This window comes from Elephantulus edwardii, unplaced genomic scaffold, assembly GCF_000299155.1.
Source record: "Elephantulus edwardii isolate Elephantulus edwardi_28Jun2011 unplaced genomic scaffold, EleEdw1.0 scaffold00004, whole genome shotgun sequence".
NCBI lineage: Eukaryota > Metazoa > Chordata > Mammalia > Macroscelidea > Macroscelididae > Elephantulus > Elephantulus edwardii.
This window is the reverse complement of record NW_006399754.1, coordinates 2,162,006-2,175,506: the sequence shown is the minus strand read 5'-3', so window position 1 is coordinate 2,175,506 and position 13,501 is coordinate 2,162,006. Positions and strand designations below refer to the sequence as shown.

General features: G+C 42.1%; 1 protein-coding gene across 1 annotated transcript in view; it reads left to right on the top strand.

Annotated features, from left to right (window-relative positions):
- Window positions 1-13,501, top strand: part of CAB39L (calcium binding protein 39-like) — an 86,091-nt gene that overhangs the window by 63,118 nt on the left and 9,472 nt on the right. Inside the window, exons 4-5 of the mRNA XM_006879597.1 lie at window positions 6,273-6,332; window positions 8,474-8,539. Of these exons, the coding sequence (XP_006879659.1) occupies window positions 6,273-6,332; window positions 8,474-8,539 (126 nt within the window). The remainder of the gene's footprint in view (window positions 1-6,272; window positions 6,333-8,473; window positions 8,540-13,501) is intronic.

Genomic DNA, 13,501 nt, shown 5'->3' with positions numbered 1-13,501 from the left:
ACTTTGCTCGGTCTTAATAAACTTTTCTGTCTTTAATTATCAAAAAAATTAACATGTATAATTCAAAAATGCTATCTGACATACAGTATTGATATACTGTACAGTGTTGACATATGTCAGCAATATTGACAAATATCATAATATTAATCCCTATCTTAGCCTTCTTACTTTATGGACATTAGAACAAACTTATATGTCTTGGAGAAAGTGCAGTCAGGTTGCTCCTTGGAGCAAATACGATAAAGCTTTGTCTCACATCCTTTGGGCATGTTGCTAGGAGAGACTATTTCTTATTCCTTGGAGGAGGACATCATGCTTCGAAGGTGGAGGTACTGCAGAAGAGAGGTAGACCTTCCACCAGGACACAGTGACTGCCACAGTGGGGTTGAGGGCGTCAGAGATAGTGAAAATGACACAGGATAGGGCAGGGGTCAGATCTGTGTTCATAGGAACGATATGAGTCATACTTGATGGCACTTAATAACAACAGCAGTATTTTATGGACACATTTTTAAAGTTGCATTTGACTTGGATGGTAAATATTTCTTTATCTTAACTTTTCAGTGATAGAGAAATTGTTCATGAAGTTAGAAACTGCTCGTTTATCTGTAGACTGGGCATTTATGCAGCTTGTTCTGAGCAGGTTCTCCAGCTCCATCCACAGGTTTAGAGGGCCCCGGAAAGTATTAGAAAGTGTTAGCGAGTGTCAGAAAGCAGAAAGACTCTGACTAGCTAAAGATGAGAGTGGAAGAGGAGCTGAGGAGATAAGGGGGAGAAAGCCTGGGGAGGGGTGAAAGAGTGAGTGGTCCAGGGGAGGCCAGACTGCAGGTGGAGACCCACATCCTCACCAGGGGAGGGGCCCCTGCCCTGAATAAAACCTAGTTAAGAGGTAGGTAAGGATTGGCAGTGGCCTAGCACACACTTTGGAAAAGAACCTAGTGTCCCTGGGAGTATCCTGAAATGAGGAACGTTGAATTGACAAGCACATCCTGTCAGGATCCTGTTTGAGGCTGAAGGGACTATTTGGAAACACAGGGTGGGGTGGGTGGCAGGTTCCAGGAGCATCCTTAAGAACCAACAGATGACTGTCACAGCTGCCTCCTGAGGAAGGGTGGGCCCTGTGGTCTGTAGCACTTTTAACAAACAGGACATGCAGGCTGGAAACCATTGTTGAGATGCCTGAGACAATAGAGGAAGGCAGTGTGCCCATCCTTCACCAGAGCTCAGCCATGCCTGGAGTAATCAGAGAATAAGTGGTGGCCGACCAGCCTCAACTTTTCCGCAGCTCCGCCTTGTCCTCTATCAGGCCCTGAGTGATGCGGGGAGGAGCAGGAGACCAGGCCTCGATGCGATGCTGGCGCACACAGAAGAGGGCAGGGGAGTGCAGTGAACAAAGGTCAAATCTGACATAAAATATCAAAAGGGGAAAGGCAGGAAAAAGTAAGAGAAGGTAGAGAGAGGGAGTCTAGAGAAGACACAGATTAAAGAAAGGAAAGTAAACAGCAGAGTGAGGGGGTGCGAAGGCGGAGGAAGGGAAGAAAGTCTGAGAACAGGCTCTGAGGAAGGTTAACTGAGGAGGAGAAGGGCTAGAGGGAGGGGGACCTTGTCTTCTCTGCCTCATAGATAGCTCAGCATCGTACCAAAAGTTAGTGAACCCAAGTGAAGGTTATGTTGTGTGGTAAGTCAGAATCAACCCATAGCTGACCCTCCTGTGTATTTTCAGAGGCAGTACATTGCATGGGAGGAGATACTCCCCATGCCAGATCACTGTGAAGAAGGGCATTCATTACAAACAATGATCCCATTTCTTTAGTTATTGCCCCTAAGCAATTGAGGAAGTGTTCCTGGTAATGGGCCATTTTGTCTCTTCTTCTTATCTTTTTTTCTCTTCACTGCCATGGAAACAAGTTAGGTCTTTATAAAAAGACATACCTAAAACTCCCCAAATCATTACCAATCTAGAACAAAGTTCCAGTGTAACTAGAAACCAAATGTTAAGTGAGAATATTCCTACTGATTTGTCTCTGTTAGTGCTTAATAGAAAGTTGAAGTAATACTTCTTGGCTCTCCTGTGTTCAGCCCAGTTTAACTTTCAGCAATAATTTTGAGTCACAAGATCAAACCATTGTTTTCATTTGTTATACATAATATTTTCCACTTTATTTGAGTCATTTCTTTGAAAAACTAAGCAACCACAAAACAGTTCTAATATTCTACCAATATTGAAGATACTAACTTTCTATGTTTCACAAATGCTTAAGATTAATATAATATGACAGTGGCCATAAATCATTTTTTCAATAGCAGGATTTAAACATTTTATTGTTGTCATCTGGTTAGGGTTTTTTAACCTCATAGATTTACCTTTTTTTTCTTTTCTTTTAAGCTTCAAAATGGCTTTGCCCAGTTTAAACGTTACTTTCTTTAACATTGTAAGTTAATGTTTTGCTAACTGTATCTTTAACACACTGTCTGCTCCCAAGAAGGAGTTCTTAGCACCATGATTTCTCTCTCCACTGTAAGAATCCACATAATAGGAGTGATTACAGTCTGTGCTCATCATCTAATTAGCTGTATGTCCTGGAGCAAATCACTTAACCTTTCAGTTTCATTTTCTCCTGTAAACAGAAAAAATATTATTGCTTTGCAGCATTGCAGCATTTCTGGGAAGATAAAAAACTATCCTATTTATCGCTATTTCTGGGCACAGTACATGGCACCCTCAATCTATGGTAGCTGGTGCTCTTATTATTATTATTACTTTGTCTCTGTCATTGCGAATGTCTGTCAGTCTCTACCCATGCTGTCTCTGAAGCTGTGCAGAATTCACCAAAAATGGTTCCAAGAGTATAAGACACTCCAAGTGCAAAGATAACTCTAAAGAGATTCTTCTGTTAAAGTCATAAACAAGACTAAGACAGACAAGTCATTCCAGAATGAGAGAAACCCACCAATAGTTGAACTGCTGGTATTCCACTGGTCCATGGCCCTGCTTTAATTTCTAGGATTGTGAGCAGGCTTGTTGGGAGCACTCTCGTTGGCTGGGCCACCTTATTGAGAAAACGGCCCTGACTGGAATGTATACACCATTTCAAATTAAAACCTTCCCGGTCCCATCAGGTTACATGGTGGTTAGAGCTGTGGCTCATGGGAATTATTAAGGATATGTTGTTACTGTGGTACCTTCAAGTCAGAACCAATCCATACCTGTCCTTCTAGTGTGTTGTCTGTCTTGGAGAGAGGGAAACCTTGCTTATCGTTGGAGGCTAAGATTTTGAAGCTCTGTCTCATATACTTTGTGCACGTGGCCAGGAGGAACCAATCCTTCAAGAAGGACATCATGCTCAGAAGGGTAGAGGAACAATACAGGAGAGGAAGACCACAGCTGAGATGGATTCAGTACAGTAACTGGGGTAATGGGGATAGGTGTGTCAGAGTCAGTAAGACTGGCTCAGGACAGGGCAGGCTTCAGAGCTCTTGTACATAGGGTAACTATGAGTCACAGGTGACTCGACGACACATAACAACAACAACAAAATTGCTTGTGAGGGGATTGCTCATTTTTCTTCCATGAAGTAGCTGGTGGATTTGAACTATGTGTCTTCATGTTGGCCACCAGAATTCCACCACCAGAAAATAATTGCCTTCTTTATCTCACAAGAGGAGTACGGGGTACAGCAAGCCACCATGTGTGCGCTGCCCAGGAACACACCCCCTTTCAGACCTGGCTTAGCTCAGAAAATCCCTTACTTGCTCTGTGGGGATTTACTATGAAATTAAGGGGTGAGCACCTGGAAACTGTCATGTTTGGAACCACTGAGTCAACTACAACTCATAGCAACCCTGTGAATCATGAACTAGAACGCTGTCGTGTCCTGTGCCACCCTTATGGTCTACTTGAGCCCGTTTTTACAGTCACTGTGTCAGTCCAACTCCTGATAGTCCCCTCCTTTGCTGACCATCCATCTTTCTAAGCATTATGTCCTTTTCTAAGAGCTGGCTCCTAACAGCATGCCCAAAGTATGTGAGACAATCACTATCCTTGCTTCTAACGGGGACCCTGTTTGCACCTGCACCAAGACTGATTTGGTTTTTTTTTTTTTTGGCAGTCCATGGGATGGTGAGTATGCTTCTCCAACATCACAGCTCAAAGGCGTCGATGGTTCTTTCTATCAGTCATCCTTATTCACTGTCCAGCATAGCAAGTAATTGAAGAAACCATGGCCTGGATCAGATGTACCAGCTGACATTGCTGCCCCTTCAGCACTTTGGACAGGTCTCTGACAGCAACTTTCCCCAATGCTGTGCTGTTATTGTTCTGTGCTGTCAAGTCGACTATGACGCACAGCGACCCTATGAACAGTGGTTCTGAACCTTGCCCTGTCCTGAGCCAGTCCCGACACACCTGACTCCATAGTCACTGTGTCAGTCCACCTCACCCAGGCTTCCTCCTCTCCTGCGCTGACCCTCCGCCTTTCCAACCACTTGATAGGCCATATGGCTTCTTAGAATAGATTAGGGACCCCTGTTGACTGCTGTGCAATCATTGTCTCATCAGTCCCCACGTGTAGGAACTCATTAGATTCGAGACTGATCCTCCAGCAGTGATGTTCCTATAGAGAGCCAGTCATCCCACATGAAGACTCCGCAGGGGAAGGGAAAAGCCCCAGAACACAAGCCCATCTTACTGCTGTGCTATGTAATAAGAGATTAAGAACAAATTTGCTTGGTTTTGAACTAGAAAATTATATTTATAGTGTTAATTTTCTAGTTTGATGCAAAGGGAGCTAAGGAGCTTTTGACCTTGCCTTTTTCTCTGTGAGGTGATGTTGTTTGTCTTCTGCCTGCTTTTAACACGTTTTCATTAAATATGTATTAAAGGGTAAGAATTTATTTTGGAAAACTCTAAGATTCTTATTCTGATTTTAATTAAACTCTGTCCAGTACATTCGTAAGGTATTTAGACTCTAAGCATCTAAAGGTCTCTAAGCATCTAAAACGGATTAAATAAGGTTCACTTTCTTTCAACATGGAGTTGAATTAGGGATATAATAGACGTGTGAACACCCTGAAGTGTTCCTTCCTGCTCTAGTTCAGTTTTCTGTGAGTTTCCTGCTGCAGTAAGACAGGACTCCTTGTCCCTAAGAAGAGACAAGGATTGACACAGTAGCATTGCCCAGCAGTGGGCTTGAGCATGGCCGAGATGGTGAGGCTGATGCAGGAAATGGCCAGACTGCGGCAAGTTGTTCAGAGGGCTGCTGTGAGCCATGGTCTCTACAGGACCATCCAGCAACAGCCTGTCTCCAACTTTGAAAGCATAGATTGTGCTGCTCAGTGACCTGCACGTGCCTCCCAGCCTGTCACCTGAGAACTTGACCACATTGGGAGTGCCCAGCAGCAGAAACACATCCACCCCCTGCCTCCTCATTAAATCACAAGGAGTCTTAAAGATTGGAGTCCTTAAAAACCTATTACGGCGAGCTCTGGTGGCCTAGTGGCAAGAAGCTGCAACTGCAATTTCAGAGATACATGGTTCAAATCCACCAGATGCTCTGCTGGAGAAGGAGGAACAGTCTCCTCCTGTACCAGTCAGATCTGATTTGACAGTACACACAAAAAATAATGAGATAAAATAAATTTTAAAAAAAAACACCACAAAAACACCTATTACAAGGGAGCTCTGGTGGCCTAGTGGCAAGAAGCTATGCTGCATTTCTGAAGGCACGCAATTCAAATCTACCCGATGATCTCCTGTATCAGTCAGATCCAATTCAAGTGTACACACACAAAAAATAAAAATGAAGAGATCATTTAAAAAGATAAAATAAAAAGACCTATTACATTTCCTGTAACAGAGAGCTTTGGGCTGTTCAAAATTCCTTTTCAAAAATAATCATTAATTATTTGGAAATCATGTTATCACAATGTAGTATTAAAGCCACAGTGTAAAGTTGTGATTTATAGAAATACACGATAAACTCATCTTGCAGGTACCATTTGCTCCACCAGTTAAGTTCTTTCTGTCACAAATCTAGTAACGATAAGAACTTAAAACAATGAGTCAATTTGTTTTGTTTGAATATGAAACAAACTTGTATTCTACATGTTAAAGCAGTATAATAATGGAAATTATTTTCTGGCATTGGGGAAATATTATTTTGAAACTTAAAAGTTTCAAATTAATGTACTCATAATACCTTAGAGTACAAAGAGAGACTTGTCAGATTCATGAACTATAGTAATTGTGTTTCACGTGATGTTCATTTTTCTAGGATTTATTAACCAGACATAAAGCGTTGGTAGCAGACTTCTTAGAACAAAATTATGACACGGTAAGTGGAAATCATTTTAAAGACCTTCTCGTTTTATGTCCCTCCCTTTCCCTTCCTCCTATGCTGTTCATATCTATCCTATTTATTATCCACGTGGAAACCAACTACAGCCCGGGTTTGCCTATTTACCTAAAGCTAAGTTATCAGGACACTTTGTACCAATTTGAGGATGGGAGATCAAGACTCTCCATTTTTCCTTATTCTCAGGAGCAGAACAGACCCACAGAGTTTCCAGATGGTTGGCAGTTTGAGTCCACTTGTGGCTCTGCGGGAGAGAGTTGAGGCTCTATGTCTAATTCTGCAAAACTTGACCATTTTGGAAACTCTGTGGGTCTGTTCTGCTCTATCCCACAGGGTTCCTTGGGCTTAGAGTCAACTCAATGGCAATAGGTTTTGTTTTTCAATGTGACCCTTAAGGGGCAGTAAATACATCTCAATGGAAGAACCCTTCACCTGTATTAAAATTTATGATAATTAGTTTTATCTGCTCATAAAACTCCCAAAATATTTCTTGTCTCTAGTGAACCAGGGAGTCCCTGAGTGGCACAGTTAAGTACTGGACTGATTGAGAGGTTGTCAGTTTGAACCCACCCACAGGTGTCTAGGAAGACAGGCCTGGCAATATGCTTCTAAAATTATATATGTGTGTGTACAAACTGACATGCATAGACATGTATGTTGATATATTTGTTTATGAAGAGAAATGTGGTTTTGATGATGACTTTATACATTATGGGAGAAAGTACAGTGCACAGTAGACCCATGAGAGCTGGTGGCCAACAAATAATAGTGATAATCACCAAAGAGTCTGAACCATGTCTTCCTGGGTGAAGTCTGTGATACCCTTCCGGGCTGTGGGGAAATGAAAGGGCGGAAGGAGTGAGCTCGGTGTGCTGTGCCTTAGTGCTTCACAGTCAGAAATAGGCAACTACTTGAGAGCTAGCAATGCAGTCTCTGGTTCCTTATTTACCTGATTTTCTCTTTGTATCTAACCATGACTTCTGGTGACTTAGTTCCTCCCTCTTGGCATTTGGGGACATGGGCTACTTCCCACCCTCACGTGCTTCCTGAACTGTCTTACCTTCAGTTGTGTGCAAGCCTGCTCCTCCCACCTGAGCCAGTCTAAGAGTCTGGATCCTGTGGGAAATGCAGGCGGTAAGAGTTGATTAACTCCACTGGGAAAGAGGCAGACCCAAACTCCACTGGCCTCAGCTTCCTGCGGGAATGGGAGTGACCCAGAGGCCAGCTGGGATTAGCAAGGCCACACCCCAGAAGTCATCTCATTCTTGATGTCTGTTCACTCTATGAAGTTGACAGCTTTGATTCTTTCTGTAAAGAATTCCCCAGTGGAACACTGATCTTCTTAATTTGATCTCCAAGTATCTGTGGGGTCAGAGCTACCACCAAAACCCAAGGCAGGCTCATTGCCACAGAGTCAATGCCAGCTCATAGCAGCCCTCTACAACAGAGGGGTACTACCCAGAGGGTTTCCATGACTGTAATCCATGCAGAAAGGGATCCTGGTGGTGTAGGGGTACCATGTCAGCCTGCCATCTAAACAGTTAGTGGTTTGAATATCCAGTTGTTCCTTGGGAGAAAGATGGACAGTTCCCTTTTATTATAATTTATAGTCTGGAAACTCCATGGGGAGTAATTATGAGTTGGCATCAACTCAACAACGGCTGTGGATTTTGGAGTCTTTATAGAAGCAGGTTGTTCTTCCATGAAGCAACTAGTGGATTCAAACCACCAGCCTTTTGGTTAGCAGTTGGTTACTTTAACCATTGTGCCACCAGATCTCCTTTCATAGCTACTAGCAAGATTAATAAATAAATATGTTTTAAATGGCATAAAATTCGTTATTTTGCAACTTTTATTAGATATTTTCTTCAAACTGATTTCTTGGGAGGACCTAAAAATGATTCCATTTTTCTGCTAGATCTAATTTATAGAAATCTGCTTTCACCCCATTATTACACCCAGGTGTAAATGGGCCTGGGGAGAAGGTGCAGTGGGGAGCAGCCAGGCTGTGCCAAGTTTAGTGAATCAGTAATTTACTTCTGAAGCAAGACAGCACACAAGCCAACTACCCAGAAGTCATTGTTGATGTCACACATTTATATTCCTTTTCTTTTCATTAGATTTTTGAAGACTATGAGAAATTGCTTCACTCTGAGAATTATGTGACCAAGAGACAATCTTTAAAGGTACTATCAAGTTTCTTTAAGAATCTCTATAAGTTAATGTATGAAAATCCATGTTAGCAAAGAATTGGTTTATTGTTGGGTAAATAAATACAGAACATGAAAGCATTCTTTTCTTGTTTGTAACTTGCAAAGTATATCTTATGCAGAAGAGCTATGACTATAGAAAAATTTATAAAAGTGTTCTTGAACTGCCTCAAATTGGAATATAAGTAATAAATACATGATAAAAGGGAATTCAGCGTATTTCTCTTAAGGAGGTAAAGCAAGTCTAGGCTTACTTGAATAAAACTGTAATTGTTTCTCAAGGAATATTTTCTGGAAATGAAAGAAATTTCCCTTCAAGTGAAGTTAAGATGTAAATGATGGTAAGGAAAAAAAAAATCAATGGTATTTTCCTAAATTATCTGTTAAATCTTGAAACAAAATAGGTGGAAAGAAACAATCTTATGTCTTTCAGTCATGTTTGTAAACTCGACTAGGTGGGGCATTTTACAAAGAGGAGAGGAAAAAGTAAAGAAGCCAAAACATGACATGTGCCACACGGAGTGAAACATTCCCTCCAGGTTGTAAGCACAGTAATCGACAGATTCCTGTATCTTTCTTTTTAACTGAGAGAGGATATGTGAAATGAGGTTTATGTAGTTGAATTTTGAGGCTTTTGTTTTTCAGGAAGTCCTTATTGCCCAGATTTGTAACATAATTTTATTGTGAAGATTGTTTTAGTACTGTGCTGGATTACTGGTCCTATTCTTAGATCAAATGTCTAGTTGGTCAAGACTACACTGTCATTTCCAGTACCTCCCCCATTTTACATTAAATGTACAGCAGAGATTCTGAAATATGAAAAATGATCACTCTCTCAGAGTTTAAAGAATAATCTTTAGAAGATCAACTCCGTCAGCTGTGTGAGAAGACTGTAATTCAATATACAAAATTTTGTTTTTATGCCAAGATTATACTGAAAGGGAACCTGTACAGGGGTTCAGAGATGGTATTAGCGAGGGGAAAAAGATCACATCAGCTCTAAATGATCTCGTAATAGTTTAGATGGCTGGACTATTGGAAGTGTATGGGCTGGAGAGGGAGGTAACAAGATACTCCATTTAGCTAACTAATAGTTACATATTCGAGACATTACAAATTACATATTCCAGACATTAACAAACATTTACATATTCTAGACATTACAGTTACAGCCAAGAACATTCTGTTGGGGACAATAGACAAATCAGTCAATGAACATGTAATTTTTCAGATGGTGGTAAGTGCTAAAAAAACAGATTTAAGCAAAGCAAATGGGAAGAAAGTGAAGCCCGGGGGAAATGTGTGTATGTGTTTTCTCCAACGTGGCATTTGCTATCTGTGTTCATGTGAAATAGAAAAATTGCGTAGTGCCACCCAGATGAATCTGTGGGCCCTCCTGCCCTCAATGAAAAGTGTCAGTAGCCCCAAAGGAGTTAAGTGAGGGGCCAGAGCTGTGCTTCTAACCTACAGTGTCGTCAGACAGTCTAAAGAATAAGAATGCTTTTGACAAGTAATTATATATTGGCAGTTTTCTCTCCAAGAAAATATAGATCTGAGTAGGAATGTGGCATCAGGATTGGAGGAAGACTCATCAACAACCTATGATATGCAGATGATATAGCCTTGCTCACTGAAACTGTGAAGACCTGAAGCATTTGTTGCGGAAGGTCAAGGTCTGTAGTCCTCAGTAGGTATTGAAGCTCAACATCAAGAAGACAAAGATTCTCACCACTGGGCCACTTAGCAGCACCATGATAGATGGAGAAGAGATTGAGATTGTTAACAATTACAGCTTGCTCAGCTCCACAGTCAACACTCTCAGCACCAGCAGTCAGGAAATCAAAAGACGAATTGCACTGGGAAAATCTACTGTCAGGGACCTCTCCAGAGTACTGAAGAGTAACAATGTCAGTCTAGAGACTAAGGTGTGCCTGATCCAGACCATGGTCTTCGCAGTCACTTGCTATGCATCAGAGAACTGGACAAAGACTAAGGATGGATGACAGAAGAAGAATCAATGCCTTCGAGTTGTGTTGCATGAAAAGAGTCTTAAACATACCATGGACAGCCAGGAAAACAAATAAGTCTGTCTTGAAGGTGAAACCACTTTCTCCTAGGAGGCTAGGATTTTGAAGCTCTGTTTCACATACTTTGGGCATATGACCTGGAGGAACCAGTCGTTGGAGAAGGACATCATCCTGGGAAGGGTGGAGAGACAGCATAGGAAAGGAAGACCCTGATGAGCTGGATTGATACAGTAATTGGGGCAATAGGGGTTGATGTGTTAGAATTAGACTGGCTCAGGACAGGGCAGGCTTCAGAACTATTGTACATATGGTCTTTATGGATCACAGGGGACTCGATGGCACATAACTACAGTGCTAAATATCACTCTTGTATTATTTTTGCCTGTTGGGATAATAGTGCTTCTAGAACAAGGCGTCTGGCTCTGAAGACACAGAGCTAACATCATTGCTGTGGACACCATTCTGCCTCACAGGACAGGAGAGAATTGTCCTGTCGAGTTTCTGAGTCTGTAAATCTATAGGAGTAAACTGCCTGATCAGTCTCCCACTGAGTGGCTGACAGATTTGAACCACTTAGGTTAGTAGCCTAACATTTAGCCCACTACTACTTAAGCCTCTCTAGAGGCAAAGATGATAAAGCTTCGCCTCACATACTTCGAGCATGTTGCTAGCAGGGGCTCTTCCTTGGAGACAGACATGATGTTCAGAAAGGTAGAGGGACAGTAAAGGAGAGGAAGACCCTGAACCAGGTAAATGGACACAGTGACTGCCACAGTGGGCTCTAGTGTGTCAGGAAGTGTGAGGAATGGCACAGGGTTCAGATCTTTTGTTCATAAGGTTGCTATAGGTCATACTTGACTCCATAGCATTCACCAACAACACTACTTAGCCCCAAGGCTCTTCAGAGAGCTAAAGGAAATAAGGAAAATACATGGACAAAACAAGGATTTGAAAAGAGAGACAGATTCAAACCAAACCAAAATACTCAAAGAGACAGTAACTGGTTGTTATTATTTTTTTTTTTTGGTTGTTATTATTGGAAACGTTGTTCACCTAAGGCAATAAATGAAATGGGTTTTGTGTCACACTTTTGTAGCCTCACCTGACCCAGGGTCCTGACTTATTTGGGACTCCCCGCCCCTTGGCCCGTGTCCTCGCCGCTCCCATTTCTTCTGGCTAATGGACAGTCATTCAGCACTGTTTATTGAGGTCCCCCTTTATGAGGGAAGAAAAGGAAACACATGATGCTGTCAGGTCTCCCTAGAGCTGACCTCCAGGGAGAGATGCGACATCAAAGTCAGGCTGTCCCTATCCTGCGAGTTTGTAAGAGCACCTGGATGACAGGACATATCATGTCACAACTGTGTCCTACGGCACAGAATTCTTTATTTGCCAAAGGTGTCACAAAGATAAGGAAGCTCTGGTTGATACAAACAGGAACCCACTTCACTGCCAACTGCAAGACTGGAGTCCACCCAGCGGTGCCTTGGAAGAAAGGCCTGGTGATCCACTTCCCAGCTCTGCCATTGCAACCCCTCGGAGCTCAGTTCTTCTCTGAGACACACAGGGTCACCTCTGGCCGGTGCCCCTCCCAGCCCCTTCTCTCCTTCATGCCCTCCTCCTCACTTACCCACCACCCTTGTCTCTTCTCAGGGTATCTTCAGTTCTATTGTGTCCTCTTCTGAAGGGATAAAGGGGTGAGATCCTGGTCCCTACTAAGAATTGCAGGCCTATGTTAAATATAAAATAGTAAATAATAACCTCTGTAAGTGTGTGATCTGCAGGGAGCTGCACTGATAATACTAAGGCTTAGCTTCTCCAGCAGTTCAAATCCCCCAGCAGCTGCAAGGGAATAGGAAGGGCCATCTCCTCTCGTCTGACTTACAGCTTTAGAAACCCAGGGAAGAGTGAGTTCTGAGTAGGTTCTGACTGCACAGCAAACTCAGTGGGGGCCCTCTGAGAGTGGGCTCTGACTCCATGGCAGTGAGGGTTTGGGGTTTGTTTTTAATAAGCAAATTCCCCACACTTCCATGTCTGAAAGCTGTTGATCTAGCATGAATAATTGGGCCAAAGGTATGAATTAGTTTATTTCTTTAAAGACACACTTTGGAGTAGAAGCTTGCAGGGAATGTGGTACAATGATTAATACAGATTGGGGGGCTAGCCCAGCTTCCCTCCACTTCCCATGCTTTCCCTGCTAGAGATGCATGAGCAACGTGGTGTGACGCAACATAACTACCCTGGCTGCTGTGTCTGCCTAAATTCTTGGTTACACATAGTTGGGTTACAATCTGGTAAAACAGCACTGGGTGTATAATATTCTTTTACGTGATAAATCCAAGAATGCATGCATTTTTTTAAATGGTTAGTAAGGATGTGGCTTTTCTGGATGCTGTGTTAGGAACAAAAGCATTGCCAAGGTGATCCATGTTACTCAAGCAGAGAAAAGAAAGTGGAATGCCTTTCTAGACGTCCTGAGTCATTAAACATTGTTTGCCCTTTTCTGCAGTAGAAAAGGATGTTCTTGTGGAGAACCTCCACTGCTGGTTTGCTTTTTTGTTCTTCTTTTGAGAATTACACCCGTGGTTGTCAGTATAGTCCGTTCTGGTCATAATCTCATTTAGACTTAGAGATTCTGTAATGTTTTTTGTACATGGGGCTAGGGGTATTGTACATAGGTTTTTAGGGGGGAGGAGACTAGATTAGATTATTCTAACAAAACAGTTTTTTTATTAATATTCATATAATAATTCCTTTACATTATGTTTCATTCATATACAGTGTGGGTTTAGGTTTTGGTTTGGTTTTTTTTTATACTAGTTTATTTACAATGAAATTTGCGAGGAGCTAGAGTCAGAAAATCAAAAGGGCCGGACTCGCTCAGCATTTCTTAAGCTCAAGGAACTGAAGA